This window comes from Vanellus vanellus (assembly GCF_965231255.1).
Source record: "Vanellus vanellus genome assembly, chromosome: 19".
In the NCBI taxonomy this organism is placed as follows: domain Eukaryota; kingdom Metazoa; phylum Chordata; class Aves; order Charadriiformes; family Charadriidae; genus Vanellus; species Vanellus vanellus.
In genome coordinates, this window is record NC_138924.1 from 11,725,268 (window position 1) to 11,750,013 (window position 24,746).

The window sequence follows — 24,746 nt, forward strand, 5'->3', positions numbered from 1 at the left end:
TCCATTTGTTTTATTTTATTTTTATTCAAGATCAGGGCTGATAAATTATTTCTTTAAAATCACATAGATTAAATTATCCAGATAATTTAAAGCATTATACACTTAAATTAATATTACTTATAGCAAACCACCAATCGCCCCAGGCAAACTACATTACCAACAGTTTCACTTCATTTTTGAAGTCAATATCCTTTGCTTTGGAATCCAGTGTCCTTCACGTCACCTCTGCAAAACACCACATCCTCCTTCCCCGTGCTTTTTCAAGGTTCAGGACTAGCAAATATGAAACGAACCACACTCACAAGCTGGAGCTCCTCAGCAACGGGCTCGATGCTGATTTACATCAACAGAAGCTGCTGCCGTATTTTCCCCATCGGTTCCTTAGAGGAAAGCTTACAAACTTAATTCCCTCTTTACATTTGCTTATTCAAGTTCCAGCTGCATCTCCCCCTAACGTCCCATTAGGGCTTTCCTTTTAATTACTTTTTCATGTCATCTGCGCATTCCTTGCAAGGTCCTCTTTCTAGGAACTTGGCGCTCTCTCCCCTGGCCCCTTTCACTAAGGATGTTTTCTTCCTTCCTCCACCCTTCCCACACACCACCACCATCACCCCGTGCCTCCAACGCTCCATTTCTTGCCCGTGCCAGCCCTCGGCACCGCTGGTGTTTGCCATGCCGGGCTGAGATCCGCACGAGGCAGCGAGCAGGGGCACGGCAGACACTAAGAGAGCGGGAAGCGGGGCGCGGGGCGGAGCTTTTCATTCATGAGCATTACGCACTTGGCTTAATGACAATTTTGCATTACACAGACTGTCCTTGCGACTGTCATAAAGGATTAAGGAGCATAAAAACAAACTACTTAATTGCAGGCAGGTGTGCAAACCTATTCCCTCCGCCTGCACCTAATACTCTCTGGAAATACCTTTAAAGAAAAGAAAACCCTGGGATAGATGACATCAGAGATGCATGGCAGAGGTGCCGTGGCTGTCCACGTGCCACCCAGGGACAGGCAAGCAGGGCACGGCACAGCAGCCTCTGGGCTCCTCTCGCGCCGAGAGGACCCTCTTCTGGCCCACCCCGTCCCCGCAGCGCCGGGCCGTCAGTCGCCGCGAATGCCCCCGCTGCCTCCACGCTGCGGGTCCCGGCCCTGCCCCTGTCCCCAAATGAAGGAAACACAGCAAACGGTTGTGCCGAGGGAGTCCGGGTTTAAGGCAGTGAACCACCCCACGGCTCCAGCGGTCCGGTGGGCAGAACACGGCTGAGTTTCCCCCCAACTCGAAGGAAACACCGAACACCGTAACTGCCATTAGCTGCGCCCAAAGCACATACTGAGCCAGCGTGTGGCTAAGAGTTAGGGAGGTCATTCCACAAGAAAAAAGCACGCTCCTTTTAAGAACGTCTAACTTAATTTATACATTATATAGGCTGAAAAAAAGAGTATCCTTTTTCTGTACAGCCGTGCTCATCTTTGTTGTAGTGCAATAGGCAGAAAGACACCTTTCTTCTCCATTCTGCTTAAAGATCATCTTCTTCGCTACCAAGATGAAAGACTGGAGTCAATGTCAGGATACACAGGAGAAATCAGTTTACTCACATAGCACGAAACAGCAGAAAAGTAAATTCACCCACAGATGTGGCTGACAAACTGCTCCAAATTCAGGCCTATATCCTTCAAGTTTAACTACACATCACTGCAAAAGACAAGACAAATCAGCTACTTGGACAGCGCTTTGGAAATGTAAAGTGCCATGTAAGTATTATTATTACTAGCAGGCTGCTGAGGATGTCTCCTATATTTACCATCTGGGAAAGATAACTACTTTAAACAGTCTGTTTGAAGAAGTCCCAAGAGCAGTTAACATTTCCCAAATATCCTCCCAATCAGCCACAAATGATGCAAAATAGCGAAGCTCCTTTTCCCATTTCACCTTAGCCCCTGGGAACCGGGGGAAGGGTTCAAGGCTGAAACTCTCCCCGCTTGGACGCCCCGGCTCCGAGAGATCCTCCTGCCCGCCCGACACAGGGCGCTCCGCCAGAGGATTCAGTCGCAGCGGAGGCACGTTTCCCCTTACAAACCACGGAGAGCATCACACACCATTTCTCTCTCCTCGGTCTGATGTTCGGTTTAAACCGGATGATTTGTTCTGCATTAATATTTCAGTAGCGCTATAAGCAAATGAGCGGATTTCTTCCCAGGCTATGAGCAACAAGCACACACGCGCTCACGAGACACCACGCGTGGCCGCGGCCGTGGCTACGTGCCGACACTGATGCTTCACCGCTAACTCCTGCTTGCGGAGGCCCCGAGAGTACAGAGAAGAACGAGACGTGGAGGAGTGCAGGCTCAGCCTTCATTCAATAGGAGGGTTTTTTCCGGCCATATACGATACAAAATAAAGTGTCCAATTTGCAGCTCAGGGCTGCTCACGTCCGGGTCACGTTCACTGACGCCCTGTGGGTGTAGAGCCCCTCTCATCTCGAGGAGTTTTGTCCACAAACAATCTGGCTGAAATCATCAACTACCTCTCATTCTTTTATTTTTAGAGCACTTCCCTGATCACCAAAGGCCATGGCAAAACCGTACTACATATTAGCATTTTTACACAGAATTATTGCTGCGATAAGGCTGAACAGCCCCTGATGCAAGAGCTGGCCTGTCCTATTTCCACAGCTCTACTCCAGTTTGATTTACATCATGTAAATAGAGGTCAAAAGCAAGCCTCCGGTCCCAAAAGATGCATTATCTCAGACTGCACCTTCTGTATGTTTTATGGAGCAAATTTTTAGGTCAAAGGATAGTATATAAATGTATCCCCTTAACAGAAAAGCAGGAATGGACAAGATGACCTGTGAGTCAAGTCAAGCAAGCACAAAGCTTACATTTCGCCAGGAACCCGTATCCTAGTTATCGACGAACAAAACGCAGTTCTGGCATTACAGAGGTTTTCATTTATCCTCCTCCGCCGTTTTGGGAGTGCGGAAGAGACAACATTTGCTAATTATGGAATTCAGAAACACGACCGCAAAGTGCTAAAGATGTATCCGCTGATGGCACTGAGGTATTTAAGCCAGTGGCACTCAAGAGGCTCGTTTGCCAACGAGCGCAAGCCACGAAGCCTCACGCCTCGTACGGGCCAGCTGCCAGCAGCTGGGGGGAGCGCCTGAAGCCACCCAAACCGAGCTGAGCGCTCCCACGTACAACCCAGTTAGTCCTCACGGGAACATTCTCAAGTTCCATTTTCAGCAAAGGAAGCGTAGAGGTTATAACATTAAACACTCGGGCCACCGGCACCAGGCAGCCTCGCGAGGCAATGTCAGCCTCCTCGATTCACCAAAAGGAAAGTAAAATGTGCTACGCGGTGTGCTTGGAAACATCAAACAGCAGCAAGGAGAGGACATCTTTCCTTCAGGTACGATTCCAATTGTTCGTTCTCGCTTTGCTAGTAAAAATCCAACACACATCCTTAGTCAATCTGCAGGAAAAAGTGGCTGAACCCTTCACTAAGAGAAACGTTCGAGCCCCCTTCTCTCTCCGCCGCACGCTCCCCCTGCAGCCGCAGACCCCGGCCCCAGGACCGGCAGCCTGCAGCGACACAGGTGGGACGGCAGCGGTGGGACCCTTCTCCCTGTGCTCCCGCCACGGCCGGCCCTGGGGACATCGGCAGACAAGGTCACATTCCGGGGAGGCAGAGGCGAAGATGGAGTGATGTTTACGTTGATTCACTTGCTTTCACCATCGCTGGGTATTTAATCTCTGCAGCTCTTTCCTTTTGACACGACGGGCTCCTCTGGAGTCATCACAGCCTGAAGAGTCCACCAAGTCAATGCATCCAGATGCCAGGAGCAGCCAGCGCAGCTCACTCCCACCTCCCCGGCTGCTCAGAGCTCACTTCCAGTCTGGCAGGCGGGCTTTCCACGCTCCAAACAGCAGTAAGACATTGCAAGTGGCCAGTAAGAAGGTAAAGACAACTCGTCAAACTTCGCAGCAGACCCAAAGTACCGCATGCGGGGCGGCAGGGGCGTGGGGACGGCGTGCAGGGGTGGGCCACCGTGGCTCTACGGGGCCCTCAGACAGCGGGCAAAGGGTTTCTCTCTTTCTCACTCCTCTTCTTTCTCCCCGTTCGAGAATCTGTTGCTGGGCTTGGAAGTGATGCAGCCTGGTCTTCATCAGGCATTTTTACTTTTTTAAAGTCAAAATACAGTCAGAAGGTCAAATGAAATACAGCTTTTCCATAGCGCCTAACTGACTTTGTGAACTCTGGAGCATAAATCTAACTGAAGGAGATGGCGGGGGGAGGGGGGGGGGGGAGAGAAAAAAAACTAAACAAAGCAAACAAATGAAAACAAAACAAAAAAATCAATAGCTGTTACTTCTAGAATTTTTCTGTTCTCTTTTTCTGATTGTTTTCCAAAAGTACAGGAGGGAGAGAAGAAGAGTTTCAAACTGTCCAAAAATGGTAGAATTTGTGTTACGCTTAAACGAACCTCTGGTTCAAGCTGCTTTGAACTCAAGATCAGTATCTGCTCTGTATTATCAGACAACATCTGAATTTTGTCCCTTCGCTTTTGTTTTCCTTTTTAGAGGTTTATTTTTGAAAGAGGACTATGTAACAGCGCCTCTTCCATTTCAGGAAAAGTAAATAAAATGCTTCGCAGGGAGGATCAGGGATGGAGGAAGAACGCCAGCTAGACTAAACTGTATGAAGGTGAATTTATTTGTCATCATTTGGTATCACAGCAGCACTTTGACTTTGATCAAGGTCATGGCAAGGTGCTGCACACAGACACGCTCGCTCCCCCTGGGAAAAGCCTGCAGTTACGGCAGCAATAGGAAAGCCACACTATTAACCCCAGATTTTGGGTGGAGACCTAAATGAGACCAAAATAACACAGTAAATCAGTGCCACGTCTGCAAAGCTACGTTCCTCAACCGTGGTGCCAGTGCAGCCATAACGCTGTCTTTCTCCTCTTTACTCCTGGACTCATCGGGCAGACCACAGCAGCTCCAAACACCACCTTTCCTCAGTACTAACTTCCCTGAACTCCGCTAAAACTCTCACCGTCAGCTGCGCAAAGCCCTGAAAGACGTCTTTCCAGGGCAAAAAGCAACCAAGTCACCGTGGAGAATCCATCAAGTCCTGAGCAGTTTTTAGCACTAATACCCAAATACAGAGAAACAATGGGTACAAAGGATTTGGTGGAATCTCTGGGACTTCTTGGGATAACTTGGCTTTCTTCCTTGGCATTGCTAAGGGCCGTGCGCTGCTGCTGAGCCCGAGGTCCCGGCAAGAGTTTATGTACTACACCGGGGCTAATTCTCGGGGTGCAGACATGCTCTTAAACACAAGAAGTATTGGGGTGAACTCTTACAACCGAAGCAGGGGAACCCTAGGAAAGTCTTCTCAGCAAGAGGCCGGGACTCTGCCAGAGCTGGGCTTTGTCCAGAGCGTTCAGGAATAGGAAAGGAAACGGACAGAAGAGAGGCCAAAAACTCCTTTAGCCTGGTGGGGACAGGAGGCAAGTATGAGAAATATTTCAAGTTCCTGCTTCTTAGGAACCACTTGGCAAATAACGTGAAGCCCGAAGGGGGTGTTAAAGCGAAGTATATTCAGCGTTATGGGAAAGTTAATGAGGAGCTGTAACCATTATGTATGTATCATATATGGAAAACTAGGTGAGGCCCCTATGGACCATTATATACTGCACGAAACTTTATGGACAGTGTAATGCATTATTTTTAATGATTCCCTTGCCTACTCCAGGCCCTGGAAACCACGAAGAGCTCGCCTAGCTTCCCGGTGGTGTTTCAGCACTGACACCTTGCTTGCTGCTAGATTTCTGGGTTATTTTAATGAGAAATAATTGGGTTACTTTCCAAGATTCCACGAGGCCGATACGCGCTGAACAAAAACTCTGAGAAAGTTGCTGCTGTGTTGCAGTGCTCTTCACATCCTCTACCTTCCAGAGGGTTACCTCCCCTGGTAAACCATTTATCTGCAAATATGCCTGCAAAAACATCGGCACTTCTGCTAGTTCAAGTTTGCATTGTCATCATCCATCTCCAGGGAGAGCCAGGCCACAGAAATAACCAGCTGCAACATCACAACGATTGCCCCTGCAGGAGATGTATATAATGAAAATTGAAAGCTGCAGGATGAACTTCTTACATACTTGTCCTTTTGGTTTATTCATCAGAAATAATTATCTGTGCTCGCATTCACAGGAGCACATACTTTATGATGTACATTAAAATTTAATGGATTTTTAATAATACTGTAACTACAGCAGAAGCAGAAAAAAAGACAGACATTAAACCATATGTGCTGTGTTGGTGGGTAAATGGTGTTGAGCAAACATCAACAACACGTAACCAGTTTAGCATCAGCGACGGGAAGAAGGAACTGTTACTTCCAGTGTTTGAAAATCGTAGTGATCTCTGATCCTGAACTTTTAGCTTAAAGTCTCCCTCAGTAACAGAAATTAGTGTAGGCGTGAAATGACCACATGCGAGTTTGAATTTCAGGAGCCCGCAGGGGAGCGCCTTGGGCTCTGACAAGTATCCCAACTCTCCACCTTAGTTTCTCCACCTCTGCAACGGTGAGAAGCAATACGAATGCACCCCCCGACGGGGGCACGGGAATGTGTCTGGATTCTGATTCCCATTGTGCCAGTTAAAGTACTCCCAGTATCTTAAGAAGCCATCCGTGCCCATTCCTTGAGCATCACAGAAATTACTGCTCCGGCAGCAGAGACGGACGCTCCAAACGCTTGCCTCAGAAGCCTCTCCGCAGCTAACGAGTCAGTGCAAAGCATCACCGTGGCACCAATACTTGGACTGACATCTATTTATAGACTAAGAAATTATATACGTGGTGTCCCCACCAACAGTGACACATCTTCATTCAGGCATGAGTCACCTATTCACAGGCGTGTTTCCAAAAATAAATCCTATTTACCAGAATTAAATTCTACATGCTCAGGAGAAAATGTGTCCTTAAAAACAAAACAACAGGAGAAAAGGCACGTTAGCAGAGCACACGACAGCCCACCAGCGCTGAAGGCTTCAGCCTGCCGGTCTCCATGTTTCGTACGATCACGCCGAGGCTGGAAATGTTGAACATATAACAATGAAGACGGTCGTACATTGTCATTACAAACCCCTGCCAAGGTCACCCGAGTGCTAGCGTCCAAACGGATGCATCCAGAATATTCTTGGCGACTCGTGCTTTGCAGAAATAGTAAGTATATTGCAGTTATTAGAGAGAACAGATAGAGCGAGCGCCAAGTAATCCCAGAAAATGTAGTGTTAAATAGAGGGTTCAAACCACAAAGCTGTTGATGGGGAATGTTAAAAATGTCAGCGTGGCTGAAAGACATTCGCCAGTGGGGAATGTCAAGTAGCGAGCTACTGTGCGGCAGATGCAATAAAAAACACGTAAGGGTACTCGGGTAATGGGACCGACTCTACAGTTGTTGATACAAATTATATCCAGAAAGCAAAGAAATAAACGGATAAATAAATAAATAATGCAAAAATGGAACAAGTTCAAACTTCTTTTATAGTAATAGTCTCCAGTTGAGCATAATCACCAAAGCTATAGTGATAAGATTGCCAAAACTAGACAAACATCTGTGAGATGAATTCATCTCAGAGGGGAAGCCAACAGCTTGTTATCATTAAAGAGGCAATGCTCTCTCTGCGTTTGAACTGCAGGCCGCCTTGTTACGGCGTTTGCTGAGGCAATCGCACCAGATGTTGGCAGCTAGCTTCAGATGGATGACAAGCACCTGCTGTTGGGGAAATTAAATGCTCGTCGGCCTCCTCTCCTTCAGGGGAGGGTGGGCCGGGAGGGGAGGAGGGGGAGTGGTGACGGCTGACCCTCTGAAATAAACCTATTTATGCAAAGTGACAGTAAGTGCTGGTTTGCCAAGCGGGGAAACAGAGTGGAAATTCATTGGATCCCTTCCATTGCCCCCAGTGAAATCTGCTCCCACCCTCCCAGTCCTGACAATTAACACGGCACCGATCTGAACTCGCTAAACCACTCATCAGAGTAATAGAGTCAACAGAGGGACCTTCTCCCGGAAAGGCACCGCTCGCACGGCGACTTCCCCACCCACGGAGCGCCGCCACGGCGGGGTCTGCTGCGCACCCGCCTTTCCCGGAAACACCACCGCAGCCAGCCCAGCACCCGCAGGCACCGCGGACCCCCAACGCTTTGCAATGCCAGCGTTAAAATAAATAGGTGCTCAAAGTGGAATCCTGCACACGCTCGTATTTGCTCCGATTTAAAATCAGTCTCCTGGAACGGGGGTGCAAATGTAACCTCACTCTTGCTGCCAGCCGGTGGTGCGCGAACGTGCCTCACCGGTGCGATTCAGAGCAGCCTCTCTCAGCATTAGGAGCGGCAGTAAAGGTCACGACGGGCACTGCAACTCTTTTTAAAAAGAAAACACATAGCAGCTTCCTCTCTGACGGACTCGCTAGTGTTCTCAGCTTTCTGTGAAAACTGCAAAACGTGAACCCCTTTTATATGAACAATCAGTTCTTTACGATATATCCAACATTCTCACTTTTTCAAGCTTCCACAGGGATGACATTACAGCAAAGATAGTGAGATACTCCGCCAGCAGGACCCACCAGAGCCCGGATCACTATTCAGGAATATTTTGCGCTGGACAGTAAGTTGAAATCACCATTGTTAATTTCCGTTCACCCCAAACCCCCTGCAAACGTCCCCGACAGAGACAACGTTTCTTTGATCTAAACTGGCCACATGCATTTGAGGTATCCTTCAGATTAAGAGGCCGCTAATCCTCATTCTGCTTAGATTATCTTAATTGGCTCTTCATTTGAGCTACTTTGCCCTTGTCCCCATTTCTGAAGCTATATTTATAAATACATATACTGTACCACACCCACAGAGCGCAGCCTCGCACATCCCTCCCTCTCAGGGCTGGGGATCTCACGTCCTCCCCGGTACTGGACGATCATCCACAGGACTGACGGTGACCAACCTGCCACGCTGGGCTACCGCGCCACTTCTACCAAAATACGCTCAGGCGCGTATTTTCCCCAGAAAATAAAACACTCAGTTCTCCTAAGAGAGATATGTGTGTGTAAGACGGACGTCAGATGAATTTCATACTCTATCTCTGCAGAATAAGCAGAAGTTTAATTAAACTGGTCATACCTCAATATTGCGTGTGTGAACAGATCTCAGTTATTTCACTGCCAGGACTGACTGAAAATCGCCTTGTGGATTTTTAGCACCCTGACGGAAAATCACCGGAATAAATAAAAAGAACAAGCACACAAACAAAACAAGAACCGCCAGGGTCTGCACAGAACCCTCCGCTTTAAAAACAAATTTTCCATCAGAAAAATATATAATTTTCCATCAGAAAAACATAAGTTTTTAACAACCCAGCTGCAGATCAAACCAGGCATTTCCTTAGCACGGTACAGCACGGTACAGGCACGGCTGGAACAACAGCTGGAAGGTGGGCTGAGGAGCGCACAGCTTTATTCCCGGCGCAGAGCCAGCGCGGTGGCCGCGGGGCTGGGCACGGGGGCGCTGGCTGGCGGCGAGGGAGGGAGGGGGCGCCGGGCACCCCTCTGCTCACCAGCGCCGACCCTGCGCGCTGCCAGCTGAACGCGGTACGAGAGACCGAGCACGGCCATTCATTTCCACGTGGAAAAAACATTACTGCACCTCCTTCCAGTAACCTGTGCTCTTTTTCCACATTTGGAACAATTTATACGAAGCTCCTCATGGGTACTTTTAAAAGCCCTTTTCTCTAAGGTCCCAGACTCAGAGCTGCATTTAAAAAACCCTCACATTTCTCATCCTATCACTCAATACGGGTGTATTTATTATGTAGTACGATGACAATGATCAAACGCTTACTTTCCAATCAATTATGTTTTAACTAGCTCACTCTGGCTGATGAGCCTACCCCAGATTTGTGCGCAGCACAGTACAAGCTTCAATTACACCATACAAAGTTTTAAATAACTGCTGCTGTTTTTTCATTTGAGAACCAATGTTAAAACATGATTTTTCCCCAAGGCAAAGCTTTGGCACCCTCAACTGTAGCTACTCAAAGAACAGAAGTAACGGCCCAGACCCAGGTTACCACCTCGATGCATGTCAGGAGCAGTGCCTGCATCTATAAATAACCTCCTGGGGAGCCCAGGAGGATGCGCTTAAGACAAGTGCCAAAAGGAATCTGATGCAATTTTGCAGCATATATTGGAAATATCTATCAGAAAATCTTACCTGACTCATGTTGCTGTGGTTTAACCCCACTATCTTTTGCTTTTGATGTGCCTTGCCGGGGCAGAGTTCATCCTGCTGTTGTTTCCCCACATAGCAGCCCGCCCTGCGGGTGCTGCTCCGAAAGAGGGCTCCGACCCGCTACCACAGCACAACAAAAACGACTAATTCCCTTCCAGAGCTACAACCCCACTCACCCACACCGGGGCTCAACCCAAGGACACTGCAGGGATAATTTGAAGATGTTACTAAACATGACTAATTAAATGTGTTAGGTATTTTATATAGCTTATCCAGTTTGTATAAAATAAAAGTGGGAGTGAAAAACAAAATTGACTTCCTTGGGGTCTCAGAAAAGACACAGGTCATTTTCATGGGTTTGGCTCAGCTGCAAAACTGATACAAAGACACTACAGACAAACATTCCCACAGGTGTTGGAGGACGAAACACAAATATTTTCTTAGAAGTTTTTTATCCCCAAACATGGCCCCTGATTAATTACCAATTTCATTTGGACTCTTGGTATGATTCTGGGTCTCCAGTGGCGTACTGTGCTCTGCGAGCTCAGGAACAACACTGCTCCCCTGCTATTACTAAAGTAGGTGAGACAGCATGGAGGGCACTACCCAAAACATTACGCCAAAAAAAAATAATAACCAAAGGATACAGCGGAGTTGTCTTAAAATCAATACATTCAAACAAAGGACGCGGGCCCTGTCCTTCGGGCTCCCGGGAGCCGGGATGCTTCAGCCGTACCGACGGCGGAGCTGCGCCGCCTGCTCGAGCGCAGACCCCTGAGCCAGCCCCGGCGCTGCCGGCACGCGCTCGCCCCCAGCCCACGGCCACGGCCACCGCGTCGCTTCTGCAGCCGAGTCCGCATCCACGAAGGCTGCGAGTGACACGAGCGCTGGCCTGTTTACATTTCCCATGCCCTTCAGAGGTTACCAAGTGAGAAAGGCACGGAAACGTAAGGCGAGATAAAGCAGCTCGCACGGAGGCGGGCAGCGAGCGGGTGGCACAGTGGGACACAGAAGACAGATGCAGGTCCTGACTCCCCACCACAACCACCTGATCTCACACGGGCTACGGCACCACAGCACAAAAGCTTCCTCATCATTTCGTTTAACCAGAGTAGAAAAGGAAATAAAGTTGTACTTCAAACTTCTGCTGAGTCCTGATACAGCCTTCGTGCCCACAAATCCCGCCTTAACATTTCCTCTTTTCATACAACCCAGGTAGAAACCAACATCTCATTTATAACAAAACCACTTCCACAAAGCATGCGCCTTATTACAGACCACCTAAAAACTGACTTCCTGTGTACAACTTTTCATTGACAGAAAACACTGACTTCTTTTTAAGTAGCGATTGAGTTTGTCAGTTTGTATGTAAAAAAAAAAAAGAAAAGAGCATGCGTGGGAGGGAGAAGAAATAAAAAGTGCTTCAGGCCATGAGGGACCACTATATCCCAGATCCCTTTGTCACATGCCAAAGGAAAAATTTAAAGGAACATTCATTATCCTTCGGAATATCACGGACACTCAAATAGGGAAATCCAGAAATACTGGAACTTTAAAGCACGAGTAAAGGGCGGAGGCAGCAGCGTGAAGAAGGCTGACTGCTGTTCCCTGTTACTGTAACACAGCAGCCCCCACAAATCGTGTTTTTCATTGTCCCAAACTTACCAGAAGCTGCCAACAATGACATATTTGGCAACGGCTCATTCTGTTTTAAGGAGGTGCAATGACTCAAGTTAAGCAATTTCTCCCAAGATACACCCAGGTAACTTTGAAAGAAGAATATAACGAGCTACACGCTCTTCCAGGCCAGGTCGAGAGCTCAAATGGCTTTGGAAGGGAACAGTGAGGTTAGCAGCAGCTGAAAAAATGCCAACACATTCTCTGTTTTATGGCATATTACAAATGTTTTGGGAACTCCAGCTATTACAGACTAGAATGTAAATAAGAGTCCAAATCTGTCCCTTCATTTCACAAAACGTAGCCAGTTCACAAATATTGAATCTGGAAATATAGTGCTGAAAAATGTGAAAGGCTAACAACTCGTCAAACCAAAAAATTACTTTTCTGCAAAGCAAACACTTTAAGAATAGACCATCCATGTATCCTATTGACCATTAAATCTACAGATCAATGTCCAACAGAGGTAACAATACAATTCAAACTGTATGCCAAGTCTAAATTAACTAAGCTTTCACTTTCATACAAGCAAAACTCCCTGCACCTCCCGACTCTGGCCTTAGCCCCAGCTCCACACAGGCTTCCAAATCCCCCCAAAATGAACCCACGGCGAGCAAACCACCTTTTCTCATGCTAACAACTCTATTGTAATAACATCTTCAGAGGCCACACTCAAGGTCTCAGGGAAAAGTAAACCACTGGAGTGCTTAATACTACATCGGCGCATTAACTCGTTCACACCCAGGCAGCCTTGCCAAACAAGGAGGGGGTTTCTCTCCTGTTTTCTCGATTTATATTTTCTCAGCTGCCAGGGAGGAAAGCAGGCAGGAAGGGAGTTATGTAAACCACCCGATGAGGCTGAAATCCTCAGTATGGATCCCACCTCCCTCCCTCTCCCCCCTCCCCGCAAGCTTACCCAGGGAAAGCAGAGCGACTTTATTACAAAAGATTATTTTTCCAAAGGTTAAACTGGTCACTATTTGCCTTGCTGCCCGTGTTACAACACGTGACATTGCAGGACTGGAGAAGGAAATCCTCATCCCCACGTTTTGGTGTCGGCAGCCTCGCAGCCTTCAGCTTTATGCCCTCGGCAGCGAGAACCCGGCTCTGCTCCGGGGAGCCCGGGGCGCAGACGGGGCTCGCCGAGCCGCTCGCCTCTCCCTTGCTGAACTGCCACCAGACAGTAAGTCACGGCTACAGAAGGAAGAGATGAGAAAATTACAAGTTTTCAAAAGCTCCAACGGTTTCACAGGAGAGAAAAACCACAACACCAGGAGCTAGATATTATTATTCCACTGGTCTGGTTTGCGTCTCACAGGAAATAACAAGTGACTGTACAAAACGCTTCAGATCCAGAGAGGTAATTCAGAAATCCTGTCTTGCTTCAAAATTTCCAAACCTTAAAAGTCATTGCTGAAGAAACAACATATTCCAAGCAAAGTTGAAACATGCCTACGATTTGTCGGAGGGACCTCGTGGCAAGCCAGAACAGAAAACAAAATTAATGCACACTGGCCTGTTTTGATTTCATCTGAAAATTTAAAATAAAAAGCAAATGCCGTAGCCCTCTTGCACAAGTCATTGTAGGATTGCTGCGAAAGAAAAAACATAAAGCCAATGTTCCCGCTTCGAGATTTTTAGAAGCAGCAAAACAGCTGGGGCCACCAGCACTGCTTTTCTAGCAGTGTGAAATAACTGTGCAAAAACATCGTTTGTCCACAAAACTATTTCACACGTCTCCTTTAAAAATCACCATTCTTTTTCCAAAAAGTCTAAATTTAAAGTGTATTCTCTCCCACACAAGAAAATATGCTTTTTCGACACGAACAGTCCTACATGGGCTGATCTAATCGCTCACGACAACTGAGACGTACCTTTCCCGTAACTCTGTTCCCACCGTGCTGGGAACCGGCCGGAAGGACACAGCCGCCTTTTCATTCAACGGGCTGTTCCCACCGAGACTGATTACGGTATTTCAATAAGAAGATTTTTTTACTCAGAATTCTGTTTGGACAATTGGGTCAAAAAAAGTGTCTCCGGAGCCCAACCACATTAACGTTTCAATTAATGACCGCACGCAATCGTTTGGGTTCGTAAGCCCATCAGGCGGTCCCTCCATCCCGCACCTCGAGCCCGGCCTGCACCCCACCGGAGCGGCCCCGGCGCCGCGGGGGGGGCCCGCGGCCGGGCCACCGAAAGGGTTAAAATCCCATGTCAAACGGCAAGTCCTGGCTCCAGCCCAGAAGGGACATGGGAACCGGGGCAGCTGAGCTATAAAGGCCTTATTGTAGCAGCCCACTGGATTGGAAATGACTTGTAGGCCTAATGAAACAAAACTTTGGCAGTAAAGCAGAATGAAAGGAATGAGACAATAAAAGAGAGGAACAAAGGGAGCAGAGTTGTTTCAGCTTAGGAAAATAAGCTCACTTTGTTGTTGGGAAAAGCCAAAGCCGATTAGGATAAACCAATGACTAGGCATAAGTCTTCCAAACTAATTACACAGTTCGCCATGTGAAGTATAATTGCAAGTCGCAAAATAAGGACTACGCTACTTTCACAGGAGCTCTAGAAAGGGAGCGTTACCTAGTAAAAAACGAACCCCAAGAAGTCCCTTATCAGCGGCCTCTCGCAGCTTAAAAGGTGCAGAACATGCGCATCCCGAGAGAAGCACAATCCATTGGCGTTCGGGGGCTTTCTGCTGCCGGTCACAGTGCTCCGGGTGAGGCTTTAAGAGGCTGTTGCTTTTTTTTTTTTTTTCTCCTTCTTAAAATGATACCAGAAGCCTTAAATGCTCCAACAACCTGGGCTGATGTCAGACAGCGCCGTTTTGCTCATGCCTTCAGGAAGCAGTGAATGGGGCAGGTCCGCAGGCACAGCCCCGCTGACGGCTCCGGGCACTTGTGGGGTGGGGGGGAACGCACAGCCCCACCGTGCTTCCCTCGGGATCTCCGCACTTGTAACACTTTCTCATTGAAATTCTCTTAAAACTTGGTCTTAGCAGCCAGCATGTCACACGTCTGCGCAAGGGCAATGCTGCAGACCCTGGACGGGTTAGCATGGCCACCGAATTTAGTTTGCTTGCAAGAATGTTTGAAACATCTTTGACTGAAACAACAGAGGATCACAGAAACAACTGCATTACACTATCAGGATTAAGTAGTAAGACAATGGATATTTTTTTCTCTTCTGACTGTAAATGGTTATGGCTTGGTTTGGGGTTTCGCTGTCCCGGCTTAGCCTCCTCCCGTGGACCCTGCTCCCTGAAACCACTGGAAGGAGAAGCCTCGACCCCAAACTCTCGCCCAGCTACGTCTCCCACTGGCTGCTGGCCCCGGCCCCATGCCAGACCCCTCCTCGGCACCCAGACCCCCGCCAGGCCTCCCCGGGGAGCCCCACATCAATGTACGTGTGCAGATTGAGCATTCAGCAATCACGAGGCTGTTAATTACACTGCTTCGTGCTCATTCTGTTACACCTTTTGGCTTCACTCAGGTCATTTTTCTCAGTCTTCCTCCACAGCGTACAGCAGCCAGGGATGCCCATCTGCACAGAATGAAAGCTGAGACTCTTACAGATCCCCCGCTTTACAGAAAGAAAAAATTATCACTATCAGAAATCTCATGATCCAAGTCTCAGGAGTTACCATTACCACGTATTTTGGTGGTAATGGCAGGTATTTTCTCCAGTGAAGTCAGGGAAGTTTATTAAAGTAGTCATCTCTTCATTGGAGAAAAAGGTTTCAGCGTGTACTTCTCCAAAAGCTGCAGTTTCAAATTCAACACTTTAGGCCCTTTCCTGCCAAGTCCAGGTCAACGCGCGAGTCCGCCCGGCCCCAAAGCTGGTAGCTGTTCTAACCACGTCATGTATTTTGAGAGCTACCTCCAGTTACCAAAACAACCTCCCCGATTGCAAAGCTCTTCTCTGCAGCAAGTACAAACAGGATTTCAAGAATCACAGCAGTAGGTAAGCAATTTTTTCCACACCAATAAATAAGCTCAGCATTTCAAAGCGCAAGTCACCTGAGATGCTCTTATCAAATATGGGCGGCTCCTCTACACGTTAATTATGCAATGCAATTTTCTTTATTTTAAGAAAGCGCTAAGCAAATACAAACCTTGCCAGACGATCATGATGCATTATTTGCATTGTAAGGGCTTGAGTGGGGAGCGAGGCTCGTGTGCTGAGCAGCACAGACGTATGGTATCGCCAGGCCCTGCCCCAGAGAGCTTGCAGCCTGGGCAAGGGAGTCGGGGAAAGGTGGGGAAGCGGAATGGAGACGGAGAAGGAAGCAGCTCCTACAAGATCCCACGGGGCCAATCCTGGGTCATTAGATCTGAATGCAGCATCCCATCCGCTGCAATGACTAACGAGTCTTCTAATTTAGCTGGACCCCAAGTCCCCATTTCCTGGAGTCGTTAACTAGCCCTGCATCTTCCCACAACCAGAGCCCTGCGGAGAGTCACCCGAAAACACCCCACAAACCAAACTGTCTCAGCTGATAAACAGCAAAGTGCAGTGGAGAGAACTGGAACACCGGCACACGAGGTCGAGTCACGGTGACACAGCCAAGAAGGCTCTCCTCCAAAACGCCACTGACTTCACCAAACCCATCTCCTTTTCGCAAGCGAGAACAGGGAGGTGTGAAACGGGGATGCAACCGGAAAAGGTCACCAAGCCCTGCGAGCGCGAGTCCCGCAGGAGCTGAGCTCTAACGACCGGACCACGCAGCCTCAGCAGGAGGTACCCCAGCTCTCCTGCCAGAGGAACGGGTTCCAGCCTTGATCGCAACTTGTGCGATTATCTCAGTGCCTTAACTTTTCAGCCTTCAAATTAAGACACTTTGCAAAAAATAAGTGACTTTCCAAAAGTATTGCGAGACCTCTTTCAAGCTATCTCAAGAAAGGCAGAGCACGGAAGCAGGAACCAAAGCGTCCCGAATCACTAGTCGCTACTGGAAAAGGCAGCCTAGTCGTCTGCATTCTCAGGGACTGTAAAATTGCAAGCGTGAAACTACCAGATGGTGAAATTAAAAAGACTATATTAAGACAGCATCCAGACAATATGCAAAACATTTATATTGAAACTATTATTAACTTCAAAAATACAGGTTAGAGGAGTTCTGCAATTAGAACTAACTACAGAAGAAACATCCAAAAGCTCATGTAATCCTTTAATAAAAGGCTCAGCAGGCTGTAAACATCCTGCCGGAATCGAAGATTATTATTGAAAGTAAAATGAATGGTTTGCAAAACAACTATCAATCCAGCACAGGAACAATTTATAAACTCCCCTCCTCAGCCCTCAACAAAATACTGCCTGGCCAAGGCTTTTCAGGGAAGATAAAAGAAACACAAACTAACTACAAGGAATGGGAGCTGCTTTGCTTTGGGATATCCTGCTGTGTCCTCATGCAATCGTGCATCTAAATCATCAGCTGATGCACTCCAGAGGACAGAAATCGAGCCGTATGGAGCCCTACGGACAGTGGGGTCTTCGTGGAAGGTGGCACCACGAAGTGCTTTCAAAGCAGAGGGCTCTGCAAGCTCTCCACCTCATCCGACTCCTGACCACGCGTCCAGAAGCCTCGGGGATCCCGGCAGCTCCAGGGCAGTCGGTGGCACTAAGCTCCAGCCCAGGTGTGGACCGTGGGGTTTGAGCTGTTCCAGCACTGAGGAGACTATTCTGGCAAGGCTCAGGTTTCCTTCCTTGCGTAATTTTTTTTTTTTTTTTGATTCTACATATATTTCCAGACAAACTTGCATAAGGATTTTTTAATAAGAAAATAAATAGATATTCTAGTGACTTCCATATTACTCCTGCTATTCACGTGGTTCCTTCAGGCATTTTCACAACTTAATGAGCTCTCTCAAATACATCTATCTGCTCCTTTCGCCACCGGAATCGGGGGCAAACAGAAGGCTGATTTTATGGAGTAGACAACTGTGTAATCATTCAGCTAAGGGTCAAATTCCTCCTGAACATACACAAATTCACCTCTCAATGATTCTTTTTGCTCCAATGAAAGTAAACAGTGTTGGCAATGTTGTACACACACGCATGCAACAAACAGAAAAGGAATTCCAGAAGAGATTCCAAAGGCTTCAAGAAATTACACTGAAAGGCAAAAAAAATATGGCCCTCCTTTGAGCATAGGCCTCATGGCACTCTTGTTTTTCAAAACACACTTTAAAAAGAAAGGGAGGGGAGGGGGGACAGGAATTCAAAATATGTAGTGCTCATTTGGGCAGGAACTTACCTTGCCAAACTGTTCAAAGTATTGCTTTACGTCTTCCACTACTGTATTAGCCGATAATCCACCTACAAATATTTTCTTTGTTCTCGTGACCATCTGTAAGAAATTACAAGACAAGCATACGGTTTAACCAGATTATTTCAAACAGTATGTGGAAAAAAGAAATATTCTTCAGATGCCATCCCTAACCCAGTTAATGAGAATATTTCTTTACAAAAGCAATTCAGACTCTATTTGATTAGATACTTCTTTTTTTTTTTCTTTGTCTTGTTTTGTTTTTATTTGAGAAATGGCTGAGTAAAGGCACTCAATAACAACTCTAGCCCCCGGATGTTTTTTTTTAATAAATGATTTTTATTGTGCTTCTCAATGCAAATGTAAGTGAAAGAGGAGTCCAAGTGTCGTATCCTCACAGCTACTGTCTCAAGAAGACGTGCCATTTCCCCCCTATTTTTCCTAAAGACAGAGTGCATGCTCTTTGGCAGACAAAAGGTAATTACATCAAATCGAAGCAATGTGCTATTAAGCTTCCATAGGTCACTTTAAAAGGAATTTGCACAGTTACTTTAAAAATAATCAAATGACAAAAGACAGCAAGAGCTGCCGATGGAGCGCTCGAGCTGCCACGAACCCGGTTTCAGCTGAAACGCTCACGGTGTGGCCGCCCAGCAGGGGCCGGATCAGGCCCTTCAGGAACCCCTCCTGCCCCTGGTGTTCCCAAAGACCCCGACTGCGCACCCAGCTCTTCTTCCTGACCCGCACCCCCCCCAGGTTTGATCCATCCAAGGTGAAGGGACAATGCTGGACTGCCTACAGAGAACGTTCTATCAGATCACCCATTACCCGTAACCCCGTAAGACAGGCAGGATCCAGCCCAGGGACCCAAACCCCAACGGTGGTGGGGGAAGCTGGTGTCTTTGGTGGGCTGATCCCAAACCAGTTGAGCCTTGTGGGCCACCTTGAACCAAGGCCGATCCAGGACAATGTCGCCAGCACGCTCCGGAGGGGCGGGCATCACCCCCGTGTGCCTGGGCAGAGGGACCGCCCCACCTGACAGCAGGCAGTGCCCTTACCACTGGAGACAGCAACTCTTCACCAGCCAACCCACCGCGTAGAGATGTTTCAAAGTCAACGTTGCATGTTAACTCCAGAAACCAACAAACATGCCAATAAGAAATTCATGCGTTAAACCGCTTGAGTTTGTTTCCTGTATGACAGAAACTGGACGAAGCAGCCAACTCGCAGCAGCTGAAGGGAAAAACCTCCCCGTCACTCCAGACCCAGGACCTGCTTGGTTACACAATGGCCACCAAATCCAACGGGAATGCCACCGGGCAGTCGGCCGCAGACACAACTGCTGCAGCTGCTCAGTGCAGAGCCTGGATTTTTCTCATTTCTTTATTTTTCCACTAAAGACAGGATACCTTTTACCATAGCTACTGAAGGTCGCAAGGCGCAGCGCAGCGCCCGCGTCGCTGGGGGCGGCCTGGAGGGTCACCGGGCTCCTGCGGCACTCCGGCCACCCCCCGGGTCCAGGGTTCCCACATGGCTCTGTCCCCGCACCACCAGACCCCGTCCCGCACATCAGACCCCCCCCAAAAGCAACGGGGTCCCCGCAGCCAGCGCCGGCCCGGCTGGGCTGTGCTACCGGAGGGGGCGACGGGGACAAGCGCAAAGCCTGCGCAGCGCTGAGACATCGAACAAAAAGCTTGGAGTAGCCCCAAATTCTCTCAGCGCAGAACAAATTAAACATCACTCCCGTCTCCACTGCCATTCAAATTAACCAGGGTAGATGTTTCCCTCAATCGGCCCCTAACCATGCTCTACAGAGCTTCACTTTATTTTATTTTTTTTTTTTAAGTTAGGAAGAAAAGAGAGAAAAAAAACAGTGTAAAAATTCAATTATTTTTTCCTGGCTGCAATCTAGGACTCCGAAATTGAAGCCCAAGCATATATTTTTCTGTAGAAAATTGTCATTTACAAATAAAGAATTGGCTAAGGCTGACTTGTAACTAAAGGATTTTGCAGGGCTGTCAAGAGCCCTCTGCCTGCCAGCATCTGATTTAAGATCAGGCCAAGCTTCTGTTGTCATACAAAAGAGAGAGGAAAGCAATTATTCTAAAGCAATATTTGAAATTATCATCATTTTTATATTTGACCAAGAAAGAAAGAAAAAGAGACCTGCTTCTTTTAGAAGCAAGATTGAAGGTTAAAGAAAAAAAAAAAAAGAGACTACTTTGTTTCAATAGCTTCAGTCAAAGAAAATATTGGTAATGACAAGCAAATTCACAACATTTTAACGCCTAGAGATGTGTTGCGAGCTGGGAAATGGTTTCAGAAATCAGCTCTTTGGTACAAAAGTGAAGCACAAAATTAAGTCTGCTTTTACAATCTACGTTCTCCTGAAGAGATGGTTCAAACGCTTTGTTACACACATTGCCCTCAGCAGAGAAGAGCAGTAACGCGTAGCCTTAGCGATTCCTCCTGTCCTGGCGTGCCTCAACGGGAGATCTTGTTGCCTTCTTTCACCAACATGCCCTCGACTCGCCACGGGCTCAACCAGGAGTGCCCTTTTCACCCCCACCTACACAACCTGGAGACCACCAACACCCCGGAGACGTGGTCAAGAGACACATGCAGGTTTGGGAACCAGCCTCTTCCCCGTGCGACCTGCGCGTGCGCCGCAGGGGTGATGGAATGTAGCCCGCTCACCACCGTGCCACGACAGGCTCCCACACCACGCACGGATTGAGCCCGGGGTGCCCAGGAGAGCCCCAGCAGACGAGAAAAGCTGCTGCTTGTGCTGGAAGCACCCGTTGGACAACAACTTGCAGCAATGTGCCCTGGCGGCCAAGAAGGCCAATTGTCTCCTGGGGTGCACTAAAAAAAGCATGGCCAGCAGGTCGAGGGAGGTCATCCTCTCCCTCTGCTCTGCCCCGGGGAGGCCACATCTACAGCGCTGTGTCCAGTTCGGGGCTCCCCGGGTCAAGAAGGACAGGAACTGCTGGAGAGGGTCCAGCGGAGGCCGTGAAGATGCTCAGGGACTGGAGCACCTCTCTGCTGAGGAACGGCTGAGAGCCCCGGGGCTGTTCAGCCCGGGGAGGAGAAGGCTGAGAGGGGACCTCATCAGTGCTGATCAATACCTCCGGGGCGGGTGGTAAGAGGACGGGGCCAGACTCTCCTCAGTGGTGCCCAGCGACAGGACGAGGGGCAACGGGCACACACCGGAACAGGGGAAATTCCATCTCAACCTGAGGAGGGACTTCTCTCCTGTGCGGGCGGCAGAGCACTGGCACAGCTGCCCAGAGAGGGGGGGAGTCTCCCCCTCTGGAGCCATTCCAGACCCACCTGGAGGTGTCCTGTGCCACTGCTGGAGGTGCCCCTGCTCTGGCGGGGGGTGGACTGGATGATCTCTGAGGGTCCCTTCCAACCCTCACCATTCTGTGATTTCTGTCTCAAACATTAACTCCACGTAAGCTGCTGTACGCAGTCGACTTGTCTGTGCTGGTACAGCCTCACCAATTTTGAATTATAAGGTAAGTGCGGCGGGAGTCGGACCAACTGGAAACAAGGCCTCCAACTCCTGCTCTAACCTGCAAACCCTCCCTCGCCAGCCTGACGGGCGAGCTCCGAGGCAAGGCTTCGTCAGGGTAAAAGCCAAGGAGCGCTGTGGTCCTGCTCTGCGGGGGCTCCCCCGGCACAAAGATTTTAAAGCACATCAACTTGCCAGGACCAGGCACATTCACACACGGGTTCGGAGCAAACTGACACGAAGTTCCCCAAACTCTCACTGCCAACGGCAGCGATGGCGCAGGAGAGGACCACCTTATTCCTCACTAAATACCCTCAGCAGACTACAGCCCGAGAGAGGGCACCGACACCAACGAGTTCTGGGTCATCTCCGTGATGTGATATTCTCCACCATCACCTCCCCGCATCTGTGCTTGTTTCAGGCAGGAAAAAGAAATGTTTAAAAAATATTTAATGCAGTACATCGTGCTGTTTAATAAACATTAAAGATGACAAGTGACCAGAGGCACGAGGAACTGAGCCAACTGAGGAGTTTCTCTATTAAAAATTAACGGGTTTTTAAATCAAAATTTCTCATTTGGCTCAGAAAATACATCAGCTTATCTTAAACAAAAACAAAATCTACAATTTTATAAAAGCGTTTATGTACGTATCTAAGAAAAACACTCATTATAAAAAAATTGAAAAAAAATATTATAACAAAAAGCCCCAAACCAGTCCCCAGTGTGAAGTCCTTCCAATGAGAGTCACTGAGGATCTTTATCTTTTCCTGCAGCAACTTCAGCATCTGCTTTCTGGCAGTTGCTTGCGGTGGGGGCACCCCCACAAATGGGGGACGGGAATCTCCTGCAGCGGTTCGGGGTCCCGTCCCTCAGCCCGCGGCTCCATCTGCTCTTTGCTGGGGGCGGGGGGGGGAACGGCACTGTTTGGGTAAGGGGGAGCGATTTGTGTGCATCAATCACAAAGCCATGTTTTATGGCTGACTCCAAGAGGTCTAGGACACTCGGGATCCACAACACTTCCAGCTGCTTGTCTTTGGTTTTAATTTGCAGTAGAATATACCTATCATTCACTGTCGCAGCGCTCTGCAAAATGTAGATATTAAATGGTTTTGGAGCTTTTGTATACTGAAGGCGTCTCTCTCGCTGCAGAAGGAATCGACTGGGGAGAGTTAGATCTAACGCTGGTTATAAAGTCCGTTAATTGTAAGTACCTGCAGAATTGCTTTGTTTGTATACTGTGTCAGCGTTGCAGTTAATCAAAACACATGTGACTACTACTGCGAACAGTCACCCAAGGTTACCCTCTCTTTATTGGCTCGGCTTTCGAAAAATACATTTGCCTTTGTGTTCTGAAACTGAGCAAACATTTCAGGCGGTGCAGGAGCAGGAAGAAACCCCCCTGCTTCAGGAAGACAATCTTCTGGTTTTACGCCATTTTTTGCAATTTTATTATCATGACTATTAAAAATTAATAAAGGGGATTTTAAGCTGATGAAATATTTTGTAGAATCCCCAGAATTTCAAAATCTCAAGCAACAAGTATCCACCATTCTTCAGCCGTGCCAAGGCCCACTCTGTGTCTGACACAGGAGTCACATATTTGACTTCAGGGCAATTTCCCCACCGCTCTTTACACATTTGGTTGTCGGGTTTTTCGTTTTTTTTTTTTTTTTGGTTTTTTGGTTTTTTTGTTGTTGTTGTTGTTGTTTTTTCTTGAAACAGGACTACTTTTAAAATGAGCAGCACTCTCTAAAAGCAAAAGGCAGAGATGGGCGCTGAAGCCAACCGACACACAGGAGCCTCAAGAACCCCCTGGAAACCGGTGTGTGAACACAGCTCGTGTGCGCCTGCGGGGAATTCATTACGGCTTTGCATCCTCAACTTCTCAATACAGTGGAAGTGGACTAGAGTACTAATAGCAAATCTGCATCGCAAATTACTGAAATTAGCATTAATTTCAGTTTAAGCTAATTATGCATATATAACTGTTTTCCAGAGCAGTTTCCGCTTTCTGGTACGACAGCACGTATGTGTGGGTGCACGCATATTCCAGCTTGCTCACCTCATCTGCAGTTTCACATTTCATCATTTCCAACGTATCCGCCTTCTAAATAGGTTTATAATTGGAAAAATCATCTTTGGTATATATGCTGAACTGCATTTTATACCCCATTGTGTTGTACATTCAAACTACAGCATTACCTCTAATTAAAAACAACAATAACTCATGTAATAGGGGAAGTGATCTTGTTAACTAAATTGCTAGGCTGCTTTGGCAGAGCACAAACCATAAGCAAGAATTCTCCAGGTTTGGTTTGTTGTTTTTTTTTGCCTCCGGGATCCTCACAGCAAGTTCCAAAAAGCTATTAAAAAACAAACCGAAACACGATGCAAAGCCCACGATGAAAAAGGCAGCGTTTACTGCAAGCTGCCAACCTTTCTCCATTCACGGAGGATGAGAGCGCCCCAGGAACCGTCCCCTTCCCCGGCGCTGCTGTACGGCTGACAAACGACGGACGGGTTTTGCTGAGCACTGCGCACCATCGGGTAGCGAACATTAGACTCTCAAGCTCCAGAACAGCAAGAGGAAGTCAGTCCTGTGCAAAGGCAGCACGGCTTTACGTGCCACGTACAACATGCTTAAGTATTCAAAATAGGATTTCAGCACGACTTAAACGGTGCAAATACCTTGTGCCTGACCCCTGAGTAAGCTAATGTCATCCTGTGAGAATCGACTGGAGCTATAGGAAGGTATGCAGGAATGAAAGAGCTCTTTAATCCAAACAAGCAGCACGGATTCCCAGCGGGGTAAATCAGTTCCCTGCATTTCTGCGGAAAATACAGATGGATTGTATTCTCCCAATCCATTCATAAATGAAACTGTTAACTTAGTCCCTGCTGTATTCCTAGGTTTTGGCTGTCTTTGGTTTTGCTGTTAACTTTGGGAGGGTCGGGTTTTGGCTGGCGTTTGACTTTTCTCCC

The 24,746-nt window shown here is 47.9% G+C and overlaps 1 protein-coding gene across 1 annotated transcript in view; it reads right to left on the reverse strand.

Annotated features, from left to right (window-relative positions):
- Positions 1 to 24,746, reverse strand: part of MSI2 (musashi RNA binding protein 2) — a 261,173-nt gene that overhangs the window by 154,175 nt on the left and 82,252 nt on the right. The window contains exon 6 of the mRNA XM_082493345.1: positions 18,235 to 18,327. Coding sequence (XP_082349471.1) covers positions 18,235 to 18,327 — 93 coding nt within the window. The remainder of the gene's footprint in view (positions 1 to 18,234; positions 18,328 to 24,746) is intronic.